This window comes from Alosa pseudoharengus, unplaced genomic scaffold (genome assembly GCF_046254945.1).
Source record: "Alosa pseudoharengus isolate Yale_2024_CS ecotype anadromous, Long Island Sound unplaced genomic scaffold, YU_APseudo_1.1 YU_APseudo_1.1_scf_1, whole genome shotgun sequence".
Classification (NCBI taxonomy): domain Eukaryota; kingdom Metazoa; phylum Chordata; class Actinopteri; order Clupeiformes; family Clupeidae; genus Alosa; species Alosa pseudoharengus.
Genome location: NW_027468564.1, coordinates 11,100,227 through 11,125,004, shown reverse-complemented (window position 1 = coordinate 11,125,004; position 24,778 = coordinate 11,100,227). Strand labels below are relative to the sequence as shown.

General features: G+C 40.5%; 2 protein-coding genes across 6 annotated transcripts in view; one reads left to right on the top strand and one right to left on the bottom strand.

The window, feature by feature from the left end:
* The window catches only part of LOC143136561 (uncharacterized), a 74,276-nt gene extending 72,126 nt beyond the window's left edge, over positions 1-2,150 (top strand). For 3 of the 4 annotated variants that reach the window (XM_076297291.1, XM_076297281.1, XM_076297286.1), the window contains one exon: positions 569-2,150. In XM_076297291.1, coding sequence (XP_076153406.1) covers positions 569-657 — 89 coding nt within the window. In that variant the 3' untranslated portion in view covers positions 658-2,150. The remainder of the gene's footprint in view (positions 1-568) is intronic. The other variant, XR_012989346.1, reaches the window with a different exon arrangement.
* Positions 2,151-4,394: 2,244 nt separating this feature from the next.
* On the bottom strand, positions 4,395-24,551 carry LOC143137057 (junctional adhesion molecule A-like). 2 transcript variants are annotated; one of them, XM_076297558.1, is made up of 10 exons: positions 24,286-24,551; positions 19,096-19,155; positions 17,953-18,072; positions 17,408-17,548; positions 16,268-16,470; positions 15,670-15,772; positions 15,079-15,186; positions 14,660-14,684; positions 8,178-8,238; positions 4,395-7,316 (listed from the first exon to the last, which is right to left on the bottom strand). In XM_076297558.1, exons 1-10 carry the CDS (start codon positions 24,359-24,361, stop codon positions 7,281-7,283), a joined length of 933 nt encoding a protein of 310 aa, XP_076153673.1. In that variant the 5' UTR covers positions 24,362-24,551; the 3' UTR covers positions 4,395-7,280. The 2 variants fall into 2 exon arrangements, with proteins under 2 accessions (XP_076153673.1, XP_076153671.1); XM_076297556.1 differs by having other exon boundaries at positions 8,178-8,241; positions 24,286-24,550.
* Positions 24,552-24,778: the final 227 nt, after the last annotated feature.

Sequence of the window (24,778 nt, the reverse complement as noted above, 5' to 3'; positions counted from 1 at the left end):
TATGTCTGTATCAAGACTATAAGAGTCTAATATGTAAGGGATAATGCCCGACGAGGTGTCCATTATCAGAAATAAATGGACGACGCGGAGGCGTGAACGATTGCTTCCGCGAAGTCCATTTATTTCTGATAATGGACGCATCGAAGGGCATTATCCCGTTTATACCATGGTCACTTACGAAATAAATAAATATGAAATCAATTATTAAAACTAAATGAGTTTTAGAGCTAAAATCGTTAGTTTTATCAGCAGTTTACAGTTGATTCCATTGTTGCGAAGCCTGCCTCCAGGCTCAACCGTTGTCCTACTATCGTTGTTATAGTTACCATTCATAAGCATTGATATGGAACAGTGATTAAACTTTTTTTTACCAGATCTACTTCATAGGTGTAGTATATCACTTTTTAAACGACACCCTTTTCAACCTAGACCATGGTATAAGACCATATTATGTGTGTGTGTGTGTGTGTGTGTGTGTGTGTCTGCATTCTTAATATTTGTGTCTCTGTACAATTTTCTTCATGTGGACATAAATAAATGGTTAAAATGTGTGTTTTCAATTGACCAGGTGGGTCTCCGGGTCTCCAGAGTGCGTTCAGTTGCCTAGCGATGATGCTGGTCTCCCTGCAGTCAATGGTGCAGTGGTTGGCTCTGTGACCTGCCAATCAACTCTGCAACCAATCAGAAATCACACTGCAAGGCATTCCTTTCCAGCTCTTCCCGGTTCCTTCCTGGCTTCCTGAAGATTATTTCCATGATTGGTTGTTGACTACAAAATACACACATCGCATCAGGGACAAGTTAAAAATCTAAATGTTTTGCATCATTTTGCTATGATTTCCTGACATGTTTGGTCATTGTTTTGCAACAGGCTTTTGAGGTCATTGTCTTGGTGGTCAATGTTTTGCAACAGGCTTTTGAGGTCATTGTCTTGGTGGTCAATGTTTTGCAACAGGCTTTTGAGATCATTGTCTTGGTGGTCAATGTTTTGCAACAGGCTTTTGAGGTCATTGTCTTGGTGGTCAATGTTTTGCAACAGGCTTTTGAGGTCATTGTCTTGGTGGTTTTCTCTCATTTGATGGGTGTTCTTCAGAGGTGCTCTTCTGTCAACATTGACACCTGGAGCTCAGCATTTATGTCTAATACCATTTACAGATGAAAGATAAGAATGAAAAGTATGATTTACTTAATGCCATTTACAGATGAAAGATAAGAATGAAAAGTTGGAACACCGTTTTCAACTTTTCTTTAACATGTTATGTTATTTGAGTATATAGTTTGATATAACATATATTGATATAACATATGAAACCTTTTTTTTTATCTTTGTCTCTTTGTGTTTATCTAACAGTCTTAAAGCTCCTATGTATCATGTTTTCTGTGTGACATTAATGAATAGTAATATAAAGCTGTTAGCTGTTAACAAACTGTGTGTGGTTAATTTTTTAGATGGAAAATATTTCAAAAGTGGTGTATGTGTGGTTATTATGAAGAGCCAGACACCGTGTAATGTTAGATAGTTAGACGGACATGGTGAAATGTTATGCATATGGACAATTCCACCCAAAATGGTCACGTCCATAACGCCAACTAAATGCCATGGTATTTGTATGATGCGAATGATTATGTGAAAAGTGTTTCATGTAAGTTCCACAACCAAGAAGAGTGAAGGCTCAGATTAATCACCATTCACATCATACCGTACCATGGCATTGTGTTGGTGTAATGGGCATGACAGTTTTTTGTGGAATTGCCCATATATATATCGTAGTATAAACAGGTTGGGGCGTCAGATTGGGGGTAAAAGTGGCATCTCACCTCAAGGGGGTCTATATATTCTTCACCACACCTCTCTGTACATGTTGCTCATACATTGTTCATACTGCTTAGCCATATCTATTCTGCTTTTATAAGGCTACTGCTAATACATTGTACATATTTTTTATGTAATTTTTATTACTGTAAACCACTTTCTTAACTGTATACTACTGTCTACACTGCACTATATGTGTTCTACTGTTCATACTGCACTTTTATACTGTATATCACATTGCACTTTTCTGCTTTTTTGCTCTTCTGGTAGGAAGCATGTCATTGTCTGTACTTGTTCTATGTACAATGATAATAAAGTTGAATCTAATCTAATCAAATTGAATGCTATGGATATCTATGGTAGTTAGACAGACCAAAGTCTTTTTAGGCAAGTCCCTCCACTCGGTGGCCATATTGCAATGCTTTTTGGGCACTTATCGGGCATCTATTTCGGCAGAAATACCCGTGTGCAAGGCTTCACTACACCAACCTTGCTCCAGCAGCGAGATCAAATAAAAATTAAATAAGTTAAATCAGTATTAGTGTTAGATTTGGAAAGTGATCTCTATATATAGCAAATGTACAGTGTTATACAAGCTATGGGGCAGCCGTGGCCTACTGGTTAGCGCCTAGGACTTGTAACCAGAGGGTTGCCGGTTCGAACCCCGACTTGTAGAAATGGCTGAAGTGCCCTTGAGCAAGGCACCTAACCCCTCACTGCTCCTTGAGCGTCGCTGTAGCAGGCAGCTCACTGCATCAGGATTAGTGTGTGCTTCACCTCACTGTGTGCTGAGTGTGTTTCAATAATTCACGGATTGGGATAAATGCAGAGACCAAATTTCCCTCACGGGATCAAAAGAGTTTACAGTACACTGCAAAAACTGCTTATCTAACAAAATCTAACCAAGTGTTATTAATCTTATATCAAGATAAGAAAAACTAGTTGGTATTGTTTTCAGTATAAAGAGACTTACCTAGCGCTTTCTTGTGAAATCATTTGACTTAATTTAAAAAATAATTCTCTGCCAGTGCGTTGAGCAACTTTGTCTTGATAAGACTCCTTAAAATAAGTTAAAGTCTTCTTAAATTAAGTCAAAATGATCTTTTAAGAGGGCTCTAGGTAAGTCTTTTCATACTAAAAACTAGATTTTAGATTTAAAATTAGATTTTTTCATCTTAATATAAGATCAATAACACTTGGTTAGAATTCATATTTTGCAGTGTATATACTTATACTGACTGATCTTTCTTGCAAGGTGAAGCACAACTGGACTTAGAGGGTTATGTCAGGGGAGATAGGCTACTAGCAACTGCAGCCAAAAGAACAGACTTAACCTGCTCACCTGTCTCGGCTGCCCCAGAAACTGAATGCTGTGATATAGACAGGCTGTCTACACTGCACTATATGTGTTATATTGTTCATACTGCACTTTTCTGCTTTTTTGCTCTTCTGGTAAGAAACATTTCATTGTCTGTACTTGTTCTATGTACAATGATAATAAAGTTGAATCTAATCTAATCAAATTGAATGCTATGGATATCTATGGTAGTTAGACAGACCAAAGTCTTTTTAGGCAAGTCCCTCCACTCGGTGGCCATATTGCAATGCTTTTTGGGCACTTATCGGGCATCTATTTCGGCAGAAATGCGCGTGTGCAAGGCTTCACTACACCAACCTTGCGCCAGCGGCGAGTTCACAACACATGATTGGCACGATGTCTTCACAACACACCACATTATTGGCTCAATGTATTCACATGTCGACATTTTCCCACGGAAGGGGTGGGATATTGGCATTACAAACTAGCCCCATGCATTTCTGTGGAGGATTTTTTGAGTGCTGTGTCTCCTCATTAGAAAGTCTCTGGACAGACATGGTGAAATGTTATGCATATCTATGGTAGTTATTGTAAACAGGCATGCTGAAATGGTATGCATATCTATGGTAGTTATTGTAAACAGGCATGCTGAAATGGTATGCATATCTATGGTAGTTAGTGTAAACAGGCATGCTGAAATGGTATGCATATCTATGGTAGTTTACTTTATTAAATAAAGAGAACTTAACAATGTAAGTTAAATCAGTATTAGTGTTAAATTTGAATTTGAAATTTGAAGTGCTCTCTATATATAGCAAATGTACACTGTTATACAAGCTGTACACTCACTACTTTACCTTGCAGCAGTTGCTGGGTTGTTGCACTGTGGTTGCTGTACACCTTTCTCCTGTTCTGTTTGAATTATTTAGAGACACTGGCCTATTAAAAAGGACCTTGAATGAATGATAATAATAATACATCCGATTTGACTCTTTCATTGTAACTTGTTCAGCATCTCTATGAAGACCTTCCTCATAAAACCTGAAATACTAAAACTAAGACTAAAATGAAATAAAAACTAAACTGAAAATAGCTCATTCTCTGCAGATCTAAAACTGAACTAAAACTATGTTTGCCCTTGTAAAACTAACTAAAACTAAACTGAAATCAGAAAATAAACTGAAAAATGAAAATTTAAAATCTATAACTCTGGCCTCACCTCACACTCTGTGCTATTTGAGCTTCTAAAAGAGTGCAGGGAAATTATGTTGGAAAATTTATTTGATTGTAAAAACAACAACAATAACAAGTTTATAATGCTGCAATATATTACAAAGCTTCACTATAAATAGTCACACCAGTGTATACTACCTTTCTCCTGTACACAAACACACAGCAACAGATCATCAGAACAGATATTTCTTTAAAAAAACACACACAACTGTGTCATCTCTGTACTTTTTTTAACTCAATGTCACAGTGTAGAGGAGTGCACTGCAAAAAATGAATTCTAACCAAGTGTTATTGATCTTATATTAAGATTAAAAAATTAATTTTAAATCTAAAATCTAGTTTTTAGTATGAAAAGACTTACCTAGAGCCCTCTCAAAAGATCATTTTGACTTAATTTAAGAAGACTTTAACTTATTTTAAGGAGTCTTATCAAGACAAATTTGCTCAACGCACTGGCAGACAAATTTGCTTGTTTTTAGGACAAATTTGCTTAACGCACTGGCAGACAAATTTGCTTGTTTTCAAGATAAGATGTCTTAAAATAAGTTAATTATTTTTTAAATTAAGTCAAATGATTTCACAAGAAAGTGCTAGGTAAGTCTCTTTATACTAAAAACAATACCAACTAGTTTTTCTTATCTTGATATAAGATTAATAACACTTGGTTAGATTTTGTTAGATAAGCAGTTTTTGCAGTGTGTGTGTGTGTGTGTGAGTGGTGGTGGTGGTGGGGGCGGGTCGGGGGTTCCAACTACAATGAGGGGCAAAGTGCAAACTCTAAAGTCTAAATTCTGAATTCTAAATTATAAAACCCATTGCACATGGGTGACGGAATGTGCGAGTCTGTCACTTATCTACCGGTACACACAGCGGCACCATCATTTTCAACAGACAAGTATTTCATAAACCATGGATTTTATGGAGCGGTGCGGTTACAAATAGAACTGAATCGTAATCTGCAGGGTGATGCCAAAGAGATTCAGCGGTGGTGTGCGGGGTTGTATTAAAAACACTGGAATCTCAGTAATGGAGCGTCGAAAGTGGAGTCTTCTATACTCATGTCAATGACTGTGTACGACAGACTTAACTAAGTTACTTCAATAACAAGCAAATATGGGACAATTACATGACCATCACACTTCATTATGAATATCACAGATACTTTAGTTTTGTATGTTTATCCGACATTTCCCACGTTGCCAGATTGTGTATGAAATACATCCAGCAAATCAATCACTTCATAATATTTTGACCCATTTGTCATAAAATCTGGCAACCCAAAACCTGTGCTGGGAGCTTGTGCGCAGCTACCAGTGATGGACAAACTACTTAGTAAATGTTACTATATAAAAGCTATACTCTCGCAAGCAAGCAGGCTATCTGAATGCTTCAGAAATCACCCGTATTTTGAAAGCTTAAAGGCACAGTCAGCGATTGCCCAGGAAGTCTGTTTATGTTTATAATTATAATCTGAAAAAAAAACGTACATTATATTCTAACCAAGGACCAAACGAAACACACCAAAGAGGTAGCTCACCCCTCCTTTCAGTAATCCCAGAGAAACTCCAAGATTTAGATTTGTTTGGGAGACAGGCTGCCCCCACTTTGTCTGTTTCCAGTTTTCAGAGCCTGGGCTGCCTACAGATATGTTTTGTAACAGAAACTGTCACAGAATGGGCAGCTACCTGATTGTAAGGAGAGGATCTGAATGTGACAACATATGTATGGGCTTGAAATCACACAGATTACTAACTATACCTTTAATAAATAAACTAACTATACCTAGCCTGGCTAGCGCCACCTCAATGAGACGTGGTCTGGGAACCAAACGTTCATTTTCTCGTATTTGAAAAAAATGCCCAGATCCGTTTATTGGGTGCCACGGATGTCTATTAAATGCGTCTGTGCATAGCTCATCATCGTCTTGCTTTCTCCCTTGTTCTGTGATTGGTCCCCTATCTCAGGCGAAAATTTGCTCCATGGTCTCCAGGCTGCCTTAGCAGCGTGAATCAAATCGCGCGCAAGGCAGCATGGGAACACCCAGGCTAAACTATACCTTTAATAAATAAACTTTTGTTTCTTACAGTGTACTTGCGGAATGAGCAGTTAGAGGATCGGGAGGAGATGGCATGTGACAAAAAATGCTATGGGCTTGAAAATGTGTACGAGCACTAACTGCATCTTCAATGCTGGCAGGTATGGGACAAATGATCGGAGTCTCTAAAAAAACACAGTTTAAAAATATATTTTTAAAAAGCCACGTAGCGTCTATCATCATCATTGATACAACACGGCGTCTATCACATCATTGATACAACACGGCGTCTATCACATCATTGATACAACACGGCGTCTATCACATCATTGATACAACACGGCGTCCATCACATCATTGATACAACACGGCAGGAGTTCCACAGAAGACAAACATATCAGTGCAAAAGTTTCTATCGTTCCCATCATTAAAAAAAACAATATCTATCAACAGAATATCAAAAAAAAAAAAAAAAACAGTAGTGACTCTGAAGCTCACTCTCCATGTCCACGATCAGGTCCTGATTTGATACAGCACTGGCCCTGATATTAACCTGATATGAGCCTGATCTTCCCCTGATATGAGCCTGATCTTACCCTGATATGAGCCTGATTTTAGGCTGTTTTGACCTTTGTTGTGAGCTAAATTGGCCCCCTGGGGCATTAAAGCTCTACTCTACTCTACTCTACTCTACTCTACTCTACTCTACTCTACTCTACTCTACTCTACTCTACTCTACTCTACTCTACTCTACTCTACTCTACGTGTCCGAGCATCCATGCGTCAGTCCGTGATCAATGGTTGTGCGTGGTGTATCCCTGGGTTGGTCCATGATGTATGGCTTATTGTCCCTCAAGGTAGGGCGAGGTGAAATGGTGTTCCTACACCACAAAGGAGGACTTCGGCTTAAACTCCCCCTGAAACACAGACACAGGTAAGCGTAACCATGGTTCCTAGGGACAAGACTGAAATGTGTGCATACATGTTCTAACTCCTCCCTGAAACACAGACACTGACAAAAAGAACTCCTTTGGTCCTTTTCCATTAAGGACTGGGACAGGCCCAAGGCTTTTCTTCAACACTGGTGACCTTGGTGTTCTGATTCCATAAGAAGCTGTAACATTGGGGACATTAGCTAACAATGCTACAAACTTCTAAACAGTGCTTAGCAATGACACCGCGAGCATACGTCAAATTAACGACAGGGACATTTAAACAAGTCATAACATTGTAAGAAGCTGTATCCTTAATACATATATCTGTAGATCGTTTTTCTTGACAAAAATAAGCAAAGTCACTTATGTTGCTAGGAAACCCTAAACAAATGCTACCAGTCTGTTTTTAAACTTCTCCGGTTTTATTGTTTCATCGTATTCCATTCCAAAAGTCCTCGGTTCAGCCCCGATTCGGCCCTGCCCTACTCCAGGCTTGGTTCAGCCCCGATTCGGCCCTGCCCTACTCCAGGCTTGGTTCAGCCCCGATTCGGCCCTGCCCTACTCCAGGCTTGGTTCAGCCCCGATTCGGCCCTGCCCTACTCCAGGCTTGGTTCAGCCCCGATTCGGCCCTGCCCTACTCCAGGCTTGGTTCAGCCCCGATTCGGCCCTGCTCTACTCCAGGGCCGACCTGAGGCCGTCTGGGCCGCGGCCCCCGGTCCAGCCAAAATCCTGCAACTAGACCCCGTAGTGGAAAAGGGCCACTAGAGAGTTGCAGAGTGAAACACATGCGTCAAAGTTCAAATGCTTAATGACTGTTGTTGATGATGATGATGATGACTGTACCTCTTCGTCATCCCCGTAGTCTGACGTAGGACGGTACACTGCAGAGTTCTGCTGCCTCCTGCTGCTGGGAAATGAAAAGACAGACAAACGCTCTCACTACAAATCCATTTAGAATCGCTTGTGAACATTTATTGATTTATTCACGGGTTATAATGCATGAAACTCCCTACTGCCTTAGCAATGTTTGGTATTATGTTTAGTTAGTATTAATAAACACTCGTTTAAAATTTTATGGAGACAGAACACGCTTCCTTTATTCTTATTATTCACTGTTGTTATACTTTAAAAACTGTGTGTCTAACCAAGTGTTATCAATCTTATAATAAGATAAAAAAAAATCTAGTTTGTATTGTTTTTACACCTATATAGCACTTTATCGTAAAATCATTTGACTGAATTTAACAGGAGCTTGACCTATTTTAAGATGTCTTATCAAGAAAACAAGTAAATTTGGATGCCAGTGTGTCTTGATACAACGTTTTAAAATTAAGTGAAAATGATCCCAGGCAATACAAGATAACATTCTAAAAATGAAATCTAACCAAGTGTTATTAATCTTATATCAAGATTAAAAAAATCTAGTGGGTATTGTTTTTAGTATAAAGACATAGCACACACTCGTAAGATTTTACGTAGACAATGAATCATGCCTACGGCTCCTAACATGCTGGAAACTAACGACTGGGGTAACCACGTAACCGTAGCAACATCTACTGAGATGTGTAAGCACCCGGTGCTTGATATCCTCCTCTCTCCTCTCTCCCTCAGTCTCTCTCTCTCTCTCTCTCTCTCTCTCTCTCTCTCTCTCTGCGCATGGTTGGTGTGAGTGGGCGGAGTCAGTGGTGAGTGGATGGTGGTTCGGTCGCTGTACCGCGAACGAGTGTTCTGTTTAAATTATTAATATTTCTCACTTTATTTCTTTCTCCTTTCTTTCTATCTATTACTTTCTGCTGGAGTACTAAAGATTTTTGCTTGGTTTAGTTTTCTGGCAATAAACAGGGGGTTTTCCCCTAAAGCGACTGCCTCCAGTCTTGTGCTGGAATCATGGCAGAGATTTTTGGTCAACTAACTCGGCGTCATGCTGTTAAAATAACATCGGCAGCCAGTGTTGAGGATTGTAGTTTGGCTGCCGGAGAAATTGTTGGTCATGAGAATATCCTATCAGCATCTCGCATGAACAACGCGATTGTGCTTTTCTTAAAATCAATTGAGTTTGCCAATCAGCTGACGGAGAATGGTGTGGTGATAGATGGAGTTTTTACCTCTGTTGCCCCTCTTTCTACGCCTTCCAAGAAAGTCATTTTGTCTAATGTCCCCCCATTCATTTCGGATGAGATTCTAGGACAAACACTGTCGCGCTATGGCAAAGTGGTCTCAACAATTAAAAAAATTCTGATTGCGAGTGTTCTGATATAGTGTCCTTTAGGCGTTTCGTGTACATGATCCTTAAGAATAACAATGATGAATTGGACTTGACAATTAATGTGACTGTGGATAACTTTAATTATGCGATTTATGCAACAACTAGCGTTATGAAATGTTTTGGTTGTGGACAATCGGGGCATCTTGTGCGCGCGTGTCCTGATAAAAAGGATGACACGAATAATAGTGGAAACAGTGAAAAAGCAATGAATCTAGGGGTGATGTGGCAGAGGGAACGTCTAAAGAGACCAACAACGAGCCTAATGTTAACTTTGGTGCAACTAATGAGGAGGAAGCTGCTGCCTCTGCTAGTGGGCCGGAGAGCCAAACTCCTGATATAACGTTAAATTCAGTCCAAGTGCATGGGGAAAATCACGATGTTAGATCAGGAGGATCTTTCTACACTTTTGGGGGAGACTATCACTGATTCTCAGAACTGTCAGGGGAGCAATGATGATGCCATTAATGGGGAGGTTTCCGTCGCTATGGAAGACATGGAAACCTCCGTGTTGGAGGAGGACAATAATGTGTTTAAAGCACCGTCTAATAAAGGAAAAAGAAAGCGCCTTAAAATGAACAAAGGGGGACGCGCTCATATAGAATTGACTGATAATGAGAGTGAAAGTGATCTTTCTGACTGTAGTGTAACCTGCAGCTTGCGACTAAGCGGCTATCGCACTCGCAATTATAGAGTGGAGGATATAAAGAAATTCCTTAAGGATACAAAACATTCTAGGAAGGTCCGGGTAGACAAATTTTTTCCTGACATTGAACAGTTTATGACCAAATCACGAGCATTTATGCGTGATGGTAGCATCACTGATCAAGAGGGATTTCGTCTAAAAAAGATTCTCACAAAACTCAATGTTCTACTAAATGCCAAAGACGACAAATGTTAAAAACCCTTTCCACTTTGTGTCCTAGGATGGCTGATTGCATAGGTCCATATTTATTTTTTTATTTTTTCTTTATAATGATGGGTGAATTTCATGTTGCTTCTTTAAATGTAAATGGCGCAAGAGAAAAAATTAAGAGGCTCTCTGTTTTTGAAACAATCAGACAGAATAAGTTTGATGTTCTCTTTATGCAAGAAACGCACAGTGATGTGTCTAATGCAGCTGCTTGGACTCAGGATTTTGATGGTCTGTCCATACTTAGTCATAGTACTTCTAATAGTGGTGGGGTTGCAGTTCTGTTTTCTAAGTCCTTTATTCCCATCACTTTTGATGTTGAAGAAGTTATAGAGGCAAGACTTAAAGGTCAGAGCCCAGTTTGAAAATCGTTTTTTTGTGTTTATTTGCATTTATGCTCCTACACTGGCAACAGATAGAATGCTGTTTTTAAATACTATTGGAAATGTTATAAACAAATGCTGTTCAGAGGATATTCTTATCCTTGGAGGAGATTTCAATTGTACTGCACAAAATATTGACAGAAATCATGTTGAGCCGCACATGCCCTCTCGTAGACGGCTTGTAGAGATTATGACGTCCAATGATCTTAGTGATATTTGGAGGAACTTTCATGGTGAACAGAAGCAAGACTTGACAGGTTTTATGGTTTCAAACATCAGCGTAGTCTATTCAGGAAATGTTCAATAATTCCAGTTGGCTTTTCTGACCATAGTTTGGTTTTCTGTTCTTTATTTCTAGAATTTGTAAAATCAAAAAGTGCCTACTGGCACTTTAATACCAATTTGTTGGCTGATGGCCATTTTAGAGAAGTCTTCCTTTTTTTCTGGAAGGAATTTAGAACCACGAAATCCTGTTATAAGTCTTTGCAGCAATGGTGGGATTGTGCCAAGGTACAAATAAAACAACTCTGCCAGGAGTATACAGCCAATGCCACAAGGAACATAACACTCTCAATGAAAAAATAGAGGAGGAAATAATCGAACTTCAAAATCTGGCAGAACAAACGGGTGATCAGGCACCCACTGAAATTATTAACTCAAAAAAGAAAACATTGGCTGACTTTTTAGGTTTGAAGGCACAGGGAGCTCTGGTCAGGTCCCGCTTCCAGAGTGTGGAGCTGATGGATGTACCATCAAAATTATTTTTTAACTTGGAGGTAAAGAATGGCCAGAGGAAGTTCATTCATGCTTTGAGGTCTGAAGATGGGAGAATCCTTTCTAATTCTCCAGAAATACGCAATAGAGCAGTACATTTCTATAAGGAGATTTATAACAGCGAAAATCCACAAGATCAGGCGACTGACAAGGCTTTTCTTTGTGACCTACCTAAGGTATTTGAAGAGGCAAATACAGCCCTAGGAAGGGTGTTGACCCTAGAGGAGCTGGAGAGAGCCCTCCACAGTATGGAGAGTGGCAAAGCACCTGGGGTGGATGGCCTGCCAGTAGACTTTTATAAGTCCTTTTGGCCAGAGTTGGGCACAGATGTGCTTGCTGTTCTGAGAGACAGCATCACCAGAGGGGTGCTGCCACTGAGCTGCCGTAGAGCAGTGCTCACTTTATTGCCAAAAAAGGGAGACCTGACAGATAAAAGGGCCTGGAGGCCGGTGTCAGTCCTCTGCTCTGAATGCAAACTGCTGTCTAAAGTTTTAGCAAATAGACTTGGGGAGGTTTTGGAGCAGGTAATCCACCCTGACCAGACCTACTGTGTGCCAGGCAGATTGATTCACAACAATGTTTCCTTCATCAGAGATGTCTTCTATATTGGCAAATACTTCAATCTGGATTTTGGTGTGGTTTCAATTGACCAAGAAAAGGCATTTGATAGGGTTGAGCATAATTATTTGTGGAATACTTTGTCAGCCTTTGGTTTCAGCCCCAATTTTATTCGAATGATCAAAGCATTGTATTGTGACATTGAAAGTATTCTCAAGGTTAATAATAATAATAATAATAATAATAAAATTTATTTATATAGCACTTTTCAAGCACAAAGCACAAAGTGCTTAATGGTGACTTGTGCGCTCCTTTTAAGGTATACAAAGGTGTCCGTCAAGGATGTCCCTTGTCGGGCATGCTGTATAGTCTGGCTATTGAACCTTTCCTTGTAAGGTTGAGGAAGGAGATTGTTGGAGTGAAAATCCCTAACTGTGATGATGTTTTTAAATTGTCAGCTTATGCTGACGATGTGGCTGTCCTTGTTAATGGCCAGAGAGATGTTGACACGCTTTTAAAAATTTGCAATGAATTTAAGGTTGTTTCTTCAGCAAAGGTAAATTGGTCAAAACGCATAGCCTTGCTGGTTGGGAGTTGGGTGATTGGCGAACCTGGTCTGCCTGATGGCTTAGTTTGGAATAGGGGTGGTTTTAAATACCTGGGTGTTTTCTTAGGTGATGATGTTTTTATTCAAAATAATTTGTATGGGGTAATTGAAAAAGTTAAAGGTCGTCTAGAGAAATGGAAATTTCTTTTCAGTATTACTTTGTACAGGGGGCGTGTTCTCATTATTAACAACCTGGTTGCATCCTGTCTTTGGCATCGGCTGGCTTGTGTGGATCCTCCTTCAAACATGCTACCGAAGATTCAGTCAGTCCTGGTTGATTTTTTCTGGGACAATCTACACTGGGTACCTCAGAGTGTTTTATATCTGTCGGAGGATGGTGGACATGGACTTATTCATCTACAGAGTCGAACTGCTGCCTTCCGTCTGCAGTTTGTACAGCGTCTTCTCACAGGATCGCTGGACTCAAGCTGGAAAGCTGCAGCCTGTTGTATTTTACAACTTTTTGAAGGGTTGGGCTTAGATAGGTCTTTGTTCTGGTTTAATCCAAATAGAATGAATCTTAATTTGCTTCCTGCATTTCATAAGAATCTGTTCAAAGTCTGGTCTCTGTTTATAATTCAACGCCCACGACAGACAAGCTCATTATTCTGGTTGTTAAAGGAGCCTCTGATTCATGGTTCGGTTCTTGATGTGAGTCAGGATTTGTCCCTGGTACCTACTTCTAAGCTTATCAGCTCTGGAGTTACAACTCTTGGGGATCTAGTAGAGTTTGCTGGTCCTGATATCAGTAATAGCCATACTTTAGCTCAACACTTAAGTGTGAAGTCCATTAGGATAGTTGATCAGCTACTTGGGAAATGGCGGTCTCTCCTAACTGGGGAGGAGATGCAATTGCTTGGAGATTATTTTGGGAGGGAGTGTAGTCCTGACTGCCATGACCCCTTTCCCAGACTTACTCTACTTCCAGATTTAACAGGTTGCACTGGTTGCTACTTACTCCCAGATAGTTTAGTTTTCCTGGGTCCTACAGCTGCAACTAGTAAATCATTGTATAAACTGTGTGTTCTCTCCCTAAATAAAAGGTCTCTGGACAAGAGGGTGGATACACCCTGGCGTGAAGTTTTGCAGGTTGAAAATTATGTCCAACCACAATGGCGAGCGTTGTACAAGTCACCATTAACTAAAAAAGCTGGCGATCTACAATGGCGTATTCTGCATGGTGCAATAGCAGTGAATGCTTTTTTTTCTGTTTTAAATCCAATGGTTGATCAGGGGCATGCCTTTATGCACTGCCAGAGGCTCAGACCTCTTTTTGCTGTATTGATGACACTTTTCTTTAAGTTTGATGAAAGTTTCTCTTCGGAGATTTTCATTTTTGGTTTTAAATATGTACAAAAGCATCGCTTCAAGTGTCAGCTCCTAAACTTTCTGCTTGGGCAAGCAAAGATGGCAATATATGTAATTCGTAAAAGGAAAGTTGAGCAGGATGTAGATGTTGATATCCTAATGGTGTTTTCTATTCTTGTAAGGTGTCGTATTTTGATTGATTTTCATTTTTATAAATCTATGAAGATTCTTGATGTTTTTGAGGAAAAATGGTGCTACAACAGTGTGATGTGTATGGCTGAGAATGATAAGCTACAGATTGCACATTACTTTAATTAACTTTCCTAACTTTTACTTTTTGAGTACAGTGTCAAGTTGATCTTAATGTATTTTTAAGATTGTAATATAGAGTTTTTGAAAATTCTCTCTCTCTCTCTCTCTCTCTCTCTCTCTCTCCCTCTCTCTCTCCCTCTCTCCCTCCCTCCCTGGCAGTTGAGCAGAGCTTGTTACTATGGCAATAGCATTCATTCTCACACTCACCTTCCTGACACTCTCTCCTTCACCTCTGTTGGGGAAAAACACAACAAACATGTTACACACAGGTGTGGATTTGCTGGAGTGTGTATTTGTGAGTGAGGAGAGTGAGTGAGTGAGTAAGTAAGTAGAGAGAGAGAGAGAGAGAGAGAGAGAGAGAGGGAGAGAGAGAGAAAGAGAGAAATAATTAAAGAATGAAAGAATGAAAAAAAGAAAGAAAGAAAGAAAGAAAGAAAGAAAGAGAAAGGGAGAGGTAACCTCTACAATGAGCGAACCACAGAAACAAACACACACAAACCAAACGGAACTCACTTGTGTGGTAACCTCTGCAAGGAGCAAACCACACAAAAAACACACATAGACACACGCACACACATGCACGCACGCATGCACGCGCGCACACACACACACCATGCTGAACTCACTTGCGAGGTAGCCTTTGCGATGAGCGAACCACAGTCCGACAATGAGCAACACCAAGAGGATCAGAAGGATGATCACCCCGGCAACAACGCCTCCAGTGTTTACTCCATCTGTTACCAGTAAACAAATAAACAAGCAAACAAACAAATATATTCACTTGATTAGTCAAACACATATACTTCACTAAAACAGCAACAAAACCACTGCAGTGCTCGTATGTAAGATTGTAACGTGGGTCTAGTAGTCTAGTCACTAGCATAGATATACATAATAAAGGCTAGATATCTCTAACGTCAACACCGGCGGCCATCTTGTCACAGGCAAGCTATCTGGTGGGGTCTGGCTCTGTGGTACCTGTCTCTTCTTCTACTAAAGGCAGCACAATGCCCCCAGGCTATAACAATGACACCTTCAGGTCACTACCTGTCATTACAGTATGCACCATTGAAACACAATGTTATGAGTTAGCCTTTATTATATATATCTATGGTCACTAGTACAACGGATCTTTATTATATATATCTATGGTCACTAGTACAACGGATCTTTATTATAATACTATATATATCTATGGTCACTAGCACGGCACTCACAGACGGCCATCTTGGTGGCAACAGATCGTTGGGGAGGTCCAGCTGTATTAGTGGACTCGCAGAAATACTGCCCTTCATCGATCTGAGACACAACGGGAAAGACCTGAAAGAGAGAGAGAGAGAGAAAGGGAGAGAAAGAGGAGGGGAGAGAGAGAGGAGAGAGAGAGAGAGAGAGAGAAAGAGGAGGAGAGGGAGAGAAAGAGGAGGAGAGGGAGAGAAAGAGGAGGAGAGGGAGAGAAAGAGGAGGAGAGGGAGAGAAAGAGGAGGAGAGGGAGAGAAAGAGGAGGGGAGAGAAAGAGGAGGGGAGGGAGAGAAAAAAGAATAAGAGCTTTAAAAATATGTAATTACCTGAGCAGTGTATAAGTATAAGTATATATACTCTTTTGATCCTGTGAGGGAAATTTGGTCTCTGCATTTATCCCAATCCGTGAATTAGTGAAACACACTCAGCACACAGTGAACACACAGTGAGATGTGCGTGCGTGCGTGCGTGCGTGCATATGTGTGTGTGTGTGTGTGTCATACTGTATCTTTCTAGTCTTCTGTCTGTCCTGCTGTGTTTGATTTGAACACTGTTTCTGTTTGTGTGCGTGCGTACCAGTGTGCCAGTGGCTGGGTTGAGCTTGTAGCTCATGTTACGGTAGTTGGGAAAGTTGCTGGGGTCCACAGGCAGGGGCGCATTGTTCTTGTACCAGTTGTAGGTCGGTGGGGGCGAAGCCTGGCTGTCGCTGCAGGTCAGCTTGACATTGGTCCCCAATTTCACCGATTCTGGGATGCGACTGACGGGCACAGACGGAGCCACTGCACACAGAAGCCATACCGTGCTTTAAGAACACAGACACATTCCATACCGTGCTTTAAGAACACAGACACATTCCATACCGTGCTTTAAGAACAGACACATTCCATACCGTGCTTTAAGAACAGACACATTCCATACCGTGCTTTAAGAACACAGACACATTCCATACCGTGCTTTAAGAACACAGACACATTCCATACCGTGCTTTAACCCTTAAAGGTGTAGGTTTTTGAACATTCTAAGTTCCGCAATAATTGAAGGTTCTAAAATTCTATGTTGAATTCAATGAACCCAGATATTCTTTAGAATGTTAATTTCCCAACATTCCCGTCACACCAGTGTGACGGTACTCCTTTAAGGGTTAAGAACACAGACACATTCCATACCGTGCTTTAAGAACACAGACACATTCCATACCGTGCTTTAAGAACACAGACACATTCCATACCGTGCTCTAAGAACACAGACACATTCCATACCGCGCTTTAAGAACACATTCCATACCGTGCTTTAAGAACACAGACACATTCCATACCGCGCTTTAAGAACACAGACACATTCCATACCGTGCTTTAAGAACACAGACACATTCCATACCGTGCTTTAAGAACACAGACACATTCCATACCGCGCTTTAAGAACACAGACACATTCCATACCGTGCTTTAAGAACACAGACACATTCCATACCGTGCTTTAAGAACACAGACGCATTCCATACCGTGCTTTAAGAACACAGACGCATTCCATACCATGTTTAAGAACACAGACGCATTCCATACCATGTTTAAGAACACAGACGCATTCCATACCGTGTTTAAGAACACAAGTTAATAACACTTGTTTAGGTTTTATTAGATAAGCAGATTTTGCTGTGTACTGTATGCCCATGAAGAACTGGGTTCGAGTCCAACCCGAGGGCCGGGTGTGACGTACCCAAGACTGTGAGGGCGACCTTGGCGTCCGCGGAGAAGCCGTTGCCAGCCACGGAGCAGATGTACAGGCCTGTGTCCTTCCTGGTCACCTTGTTGAAGCGCAGTCCCCCAGCGTACTGGACCACGCGACCCACATAGCTAGCTGGAGGGACGGACACAAAACCCCATTAGCAACCACAGATAACAACAGAAGACCGTGTTTACTGGCATACTGTATAAGATCAAATGATCATACATGTCATATTAGATCATGTTATATTGTGTTTGTGCGTCCTAGAGTTTTCAAACAACATTAAATACAATTTGGGTTAGATAACAACAGAAGACCTTGTTTACTGACATATACGATCAAATGATTTATTATTATACATGTCATAATATATCATACTAATATCATATTATATTATATCATGTTATATTGTGTTTGTGTGTCCTAGACTTTTCAAACAACATTAAATACAATTTGGGTTAAAATGTGTAACATAATAAAAACAAAATGGTTATGATTGTATATTGTTGTGTGCGTTTGTGTGTGTGTGTGTGTACCTGTAGCCTGTCCATCGTAAATGACCAGAGACGTATGCGTGGCTTTGACATCCTGGAACTTCCACTCCACTCGGGCGTCTGCCCCAAAGTCTCCACTGTGGGTGCACTTCAGATCCGCACCTGCAGAGGGAGCTCTAGTCAGTCACTACACAGCATCCCACTATATGTACTAACTCTAATAATAAATAAAAGAATGTTCCTCAACAATGCAATATTCTAAAATTCCATGTTAAGTTAGATGGGGTCAGACATTCTTTAGAATGCTTATACTATAACATTCTAATTACAGTTTTGTCAGTATTTGCTGAAGGATAATAAAACAACCCTCATTTTAACATTTTTCCACCAACTGGATTTTCATGGTCTTTTACTATGGTGTTTAGATCACCAATTGAAATATAAAAATGTGAAAATAAATTCTGTTGCAATTAGTTTGGGGTCAGACCTTACTTTGCCTGGACTAATTCTCACACTAGGACACTTGCACCCTTAGGCCGGTTCTCAAAGTCAAGGATGGGTCCTTCAAAGTCGCTTTTTCAAGGATGTTACGTCATCGAATCTTGCCAAGCACTGGTCCAATGTCAAGGGTGCTTTAAAATTCTAATCATGTACTGAGTCCTTCGTTCTGAGATTTTCAAGGATGCATGCGTGTATCCTCTGCGTGCTTGGAACACCCACAATCCTGTGCGCACATGATTTTTAATAATGCACCTGCAGCTTCCTGCACACTCGCTAGTCTGTTCCATTGTGTGTGTTCCATATGCTAGGATGAAGCCTTGCCTCGTCTTTGAAGGATTCAACTCGGCAGGACTTGTTCTAAAGCTCAAGCACGAATCGTTGCCTCGTCTTTGAAGGATTCAACTCGGTAGGACTTGTTCTACCAAGCACGAATCGTTGACTTTGAGAAAAGCCCTTAAAGTGCACATCAGAGGAGCACTGTGGAGGTGCACTTCAGACGTGCACCTGCAGGGGGGGCGTGCACGCTAAAAAGGATGCTTCCCACATGCACAACTGTTCCCTTTAAAGTGCAAATTTATGGAGCACTTCTAGTATTAGACTGGGGGACAGCACAGGGTACCTTGATCTGCATCCAGTTACTTACGTGTGTGTGTGTGTGTGTGTGTGTGTGTGTCCTCTGCTTACCCTCGTTCTCCTTGACTTTCACTGTTGGAGTGCTCGTGCTGGCAGTAAAGGCCTGAGCTCCTGCAAAGCAAGTCCACACACAACAGAACCATTACTATTAGCTACCAGAACATTTACCCTTTGTAACCATTTACAACAGAACAGTTACCATTGTGGAAACATACAACAGAACCATTATTAGAACTCAATATCCATATCAATGATTAATGAACGGTAACTATAACAACCATAGAAGGACGATGTTGAGCCTGGATGCAGGCTTCGCAACAATGAATGGAATCAACTGTAAACAAGCTAACTGTCCATGCTATCGCTGTTATAGGGTCAACGAAAGTTGTACAACAAGCTGAACTAGTGGGCTTCTTTTTAAACGGAACCGCGTGTTTCCTTTGCGTGCTAGAAAGGCTTTACAGTGGCAACCAGGTGATAAGTGGGATCACCGCCTTCGAGGTGTGTCCTGTTATACGGAATTAATGGACTCGGGCGGAGGCAACTGCCCTCTGCTCCCTCGCCCTCCTCCATTAATTCCGCATAACAGGACACCTCGGCGGCCGTTTCCCTTACATAAAGTACTTTATTTTGTGGTTGTATCATCAGTGCCACCAATTTGTTCACTCTGAGTGAACTCTGACCTAATATTATTAATAATAATAATACATTTTATTTACACTGCAAAAACTGCTTATCTAACAAAATCTCACCAAGTGTTATTAATCTTATATCAAGATAAAAAAAACTAGTTGGTATTGTTTTCAGTATAAAGAGACTTACCTAGTGCTTCCTTGTGAAAACATTTGACTTAATTTAAAAAAAGTTTGACTTATTTTAAGACATCTCATCTTGAAAACAAGCAAATTTGGCTGCCAGTGCGTTAAGCAAATGTGTCCTAAAAACAAGCAAATTTGGCTGCCAGTGCGTTGAGCAAATTTGTCTTGATAAGACTCCTTAAAATAAGTCAAAGTCTTCTTAAATTAAGTCAAAATGTTCTTTTGAGAGGGCGCTAGGTAAGTCTTTTCATACTAAAAACAATACCAAATAGATTTTTTAATCTTAATATAAGATTAATAACACTTGGTTAGATATCATTTTTTGCAGTGTATAAAGCGCCTTTCAAGACACCCAAGGTCGATTAATTGGACACAGCAGTGACCTAATGTTGATTGGACACAGCAGTGACCTAATGTAATAGAATCACACACACACAAATTATTAAAGGCCTGAACTGACAAAACAAACTAAAGAAAAAAAGAAAAAAGCTTCAGAGTCACAAATCCACAGGTTGTAGAAAATGTTTGAATTGACACTTATCAATACAGAGAAATATAAACGTTTGAATTGACACTTATCAATACAGAGAAATGAAAACATTTGGACTGACACTTATCGATACAGAAATATGAAAACATTTGGACTGACACTTATCGATACAGAAATATGAAAACATTTGGACTGACACTTATCAATACAGAGAAATAGAGAAATCCAAACTGTTCCGCCCTGTTTGCTCTCCTTCTTCATGTGAGCTGCCCAGCTTATGTAAACATCTCATTGCCTGTACTATCAATCCCCTTGTGCGATCTGGGTTCCCAGAAGTGGCTCCTGATTAAATATCACGCTACGCCATGTATAATATTTGTCTCAACCCAAGGAGACCTGATTTGACCTGGATACGCCCCTTAACTGTGATTGGGCCCTAGTTTGACCTGGATATGCCCCTGTGCTGTGATTGGGCCCTAGTTTGACCTGGATACACCCCTTAACTGTGACTGGGCCCTAGTTTAACCTTTTTTTACACATATAGGGCCCTATCATGACATTCTAAAGTGCATCGTCACTCGTCAAAAGTCTATTCAAATTTAGTAGGATGTCCAGTTCACATTGGGAGGGGTTTCGTTCTCAAAAGTGGAGCGCATGGCGTAACAAGGTGTTCCTAGGTCTTTTAATCAGTCATATGGGTGTGTTTGGGGCGTAACATCATTTTAAACCAATGAGAATGACATCTGTCATTCCCTTTAACGGCGCAACGCGCGATATGTCAAATAAATGCATCGGTATTTTGGCATTCAACGGCGCATTTGAAGGAGGCTGCTTGCGAGACCGTATGGAATAGTCATTCTTAAACCATGCTTTACTAAAACCTAGCATAGCCTTCACGCATTTGCACTCGTCTATTATTTGAACTCATTGGCAAAGTGAAACTAACTTCACCAAGGAGTCAGTCAACGACAAGACAGTTATATGCAGTTACTTTCACTATTGACTGACAATGGGTTACCATCGAAAACATAGGCTGGAAAAAGCAACACTTACCCTAATGTTGCTCAAATGACTGAATAAAACAACATTTATCCTGCAGAGGAGTTGCTTATATCTCGTGACAGTGCGTCTTCAGCTGTGCTCCATACGTGTCTCTCGCCTCTCCCCTAATTACTTTTAACCGTCATTACCAATTTGCAAATGATGGTGAATAACTACTCATCATGAGATGTACAGTATTTCGTAATATCTTTATTCTAATTATGTTTACCATTGTAATCGTGCAATTTGTAATGCTTTGCATGGACGTGCACTGGTGAGCGTTCATGAATGATAGAAGGATGGTGCTTGCACCTGCCAATATGACTGTTGACATGAGCTCTTAAAATAGCATATGAACAACTCGCCATTGACTTCTGACCAGGTTTAGGTGGTGTATGATAGCGATTTTTAGACAACGCGCCAGGTCCCTCCCTAGGTTGTTAATTGCCACACCCCTGGGTGCAATGCTTAAAAAATAAAGGTGCAAAATAACGAATTCAACTTTGCGCCAGTGAATAACGAACTTTACGTCATGCGCTGGTGACCCAAAATACAGCCCTAAGTGCTTTGTGCGCAGACTTGTGTGTTATCTGGAGCTACCTGTGGATTTGGTTGGTCTATCACACTGCTTGAAGTGCTGTGGCTGATTAGCCTATTGTGTGCTTTTCCTCTAATGTTCTCTTCATATCAGCCTGAGAAGCAAACATTAGAGGAATCACACCCTGCACACGTGTGTGTGAGAAATTACATAGTGCAACATGCCATTCTGTAATGCCACTCTGTAATGCCAAACACAGACAGAGACACCAGCTACTCACAACGAAACTAAAAATGAGATTCACAGAAAAAGAATGCTGACTGCCTTCTCTCATGCTATGCATGCATGTGTGTGTGTGTGCGTGTGTGTGTGAGTGTGTGTGTGCGTGTGTGTGTGAGTGTGAGTGTGAGTGTGAGTGTGTGTGTTGCATAATTACAGTGAAGGGGGGAACCTCTCTAAGCACCACCAATGTGTAGCACCCAATGTGTAGCACCCAATGTGCAGCACCCAATGTGCAGCACAGCAGCTATTATGCACCAGCACACTCACCACACACCAGCCTGAGGTGGAGAGTGAGGGAGGGAGCGAATGAATGAGCCAATTACACTGTAGGCCCATTTCTGTTTGAGCTGCAAACTGTCATGAATAGGCCTATGTTGGGAAATGCTGTCTTGGAGATTAGTAGGCTACATGCATGGTTGTAATGTATAATGTACAAGTGTCTTGGAGTTTAGTAGGCTACATACATGGTTGTAATGTATAAGTGTCTTGGAGATTAGTAGGCTACATGCATGGTTGTAATGTATAATGTACAAGTGTCTTGGAGTTTAGTAGGCTACATACATGGTTGTAATGTATAATGTATAAGTGTCTTGGAGTTTAGTAGGCTACATGCATGGTTGTAATGTATAATGTATAAGTGTCTTGGAGTTTAGTAGGCTACATACATGGTTGTAATGTATAATGTATAAGTGTCTTGGAGTTTAGTAGGCTACATGCATGGTTGTAATGTATAAGTGTCTTGGAGTTTAGTAGGCTACATGCATGGTTGTAATGTATAATGTATAAGTGTCTTGGAGTTTAGTAGGCTACATGCATGGTTGTAATGTATAATGTATAAGTGTCTTGGAGTTTAGTAGGCTACATGCATGGTTGTAATGTATAAGTGTCTTGGAGTTTAGTAGGCTACATGCATGGTTGTAATGTATAATGTATAAGTGTCTTTGAGTTTAGTAGGCTACATGCATGGTTGTAATGTATAATGTATAAGTGTCTTGGAGTTTAGTAGGCTACATGCATGGTTGTAATGTATAAGTGTCTTGGAGTTTAGTAGGCTACATGCATGGTTGTAATGTATAATGTACAAGTGTCTTGGAGTTTAGTAGGCTACATGCATGGTTGTAATGTATAATGTATAAGTGTCTTGGAGTTTAGTAGGCTACATGCATGGTTGTAATGTATAAGTGTCTTGGAGTTTAGTAGGCTACATGCATGGTTGTAATGTATAATGTATAAGTGTCTTGAAGTATAGGCTACATGCATGGTTGTATAATGGTGTGTGATTGTAGCCTATTTGGTGTGTATTGTATTAGTTAAGTTAAGGTAAGTTAAGTTTATGCAGTGGCTGAGAGGAACACTATGGGGACAAGAACCTGACAATGTAATAATTTCCTAATAATGTAAGAACTCCCAATAATGTAAATAATGTAATAAAAAATCCTAGATTAGTCCTCAAGTGGCAAGGTAGTTTATGAGAATAGGCATCGTATTATTAATCGTTTACTGTTCATTTGAACAACTGTAGGCTAATGTTCATATTCTGTATGTCACTTTGGACAAAATTGTCTGCTAAATTCTATATTATAGGCCTAACCATAACCACATGGAGAGCTACGGATTGCTACTGAGCGAAGAAATAATATTTGCTCAGGACACTGGGTCAAGCAAAGCAGCATAGCCTACAAGCAGCCACGCCTATTCTCATAAATTACATTGACACTTGAGGGCTAATCTAGGCTACCTGTAACACTACCAGCCTCCCTACCGAAAAGGCTCAACACAAAATAAAACTGACCTGCACATAAATGGCTTCCTACATTGAGACAAAAACCTTGACACAATAGTCAGTAAAAGTAATAGACTAATGACACATCATGTTTAATTGCGACGTACAAGATCAACACATAGTCTAATGCAGTTTAGGCTTTGACACGCTTGATCGGCTGTTACACAAAGTAGCCTACATAATAGCTATGTGATGTCAACACGTCTTATTACTAGGCCTATTAGGCTAGCCTACTGTAAAAAGTGACTGATTGACTGGCGACTAGACAAAACAAACATGTTCTTCTTACCTGTCGCGCACAGCAGCACCAGCAGCAGCAGCACCTGCGGTAGTAGCGTCAGCCATCCAAACAAAAGCCTGAACATTTCGGTCAGAGAATTCCAGCCCTCGGTAATAACGGACTTTCAAAGTCTTCCGTCCAAACTCCAGGTACAAATAAAATAAGCAAATATTGTAATTTTAATTACTAAAATATCTGAGTTTGATCGGATTTCGCACTTGTCACAATTTCCTTCGTCTACTTCCGTGTCAGCCGACAAACACACCTGTGTTTGAGGAGAAGCGGTGTGTTAAGCCGATACCGAGACCACGTGACACGTCCGACTGGTTCGGTGGCATCTTGTCACACGTGTGATGACCGCAATGACTGACACAGTGATATTTTCAGTTTGTTCATAATTGTCCTTTTAACTAAGTTTAGAAGTATGGCAAAGGCATATTTCAAACCAATCTGAGTTTATAGTCTATCTATCTATCTATCTACCTACTTATCCGAAGTAGGC

Coding starts and splice junctions, on each gene's coding strand:
- LOC143137057 (XM_076297556.1), bottom strand. CDS start 24,361: ATGTTCAGGCTTTTGTTTGGATGGCTGACGCTACTACCGCAGGTGCTG. Junction 17,549..17,952: donor TTACGATGGACAGGCTACAG/GTACACACACAC, acceptor CCGTCCCTCCAG/CTAGCTATGTGGGTCGCGTG. Junction 15,773..16,267: donor ACCCAGCCACTGGCACACTG/GTACGCACGCAC, acceptor TCTCTCTTTCAG/GTCTTTCCCGTTGTGTCTCA.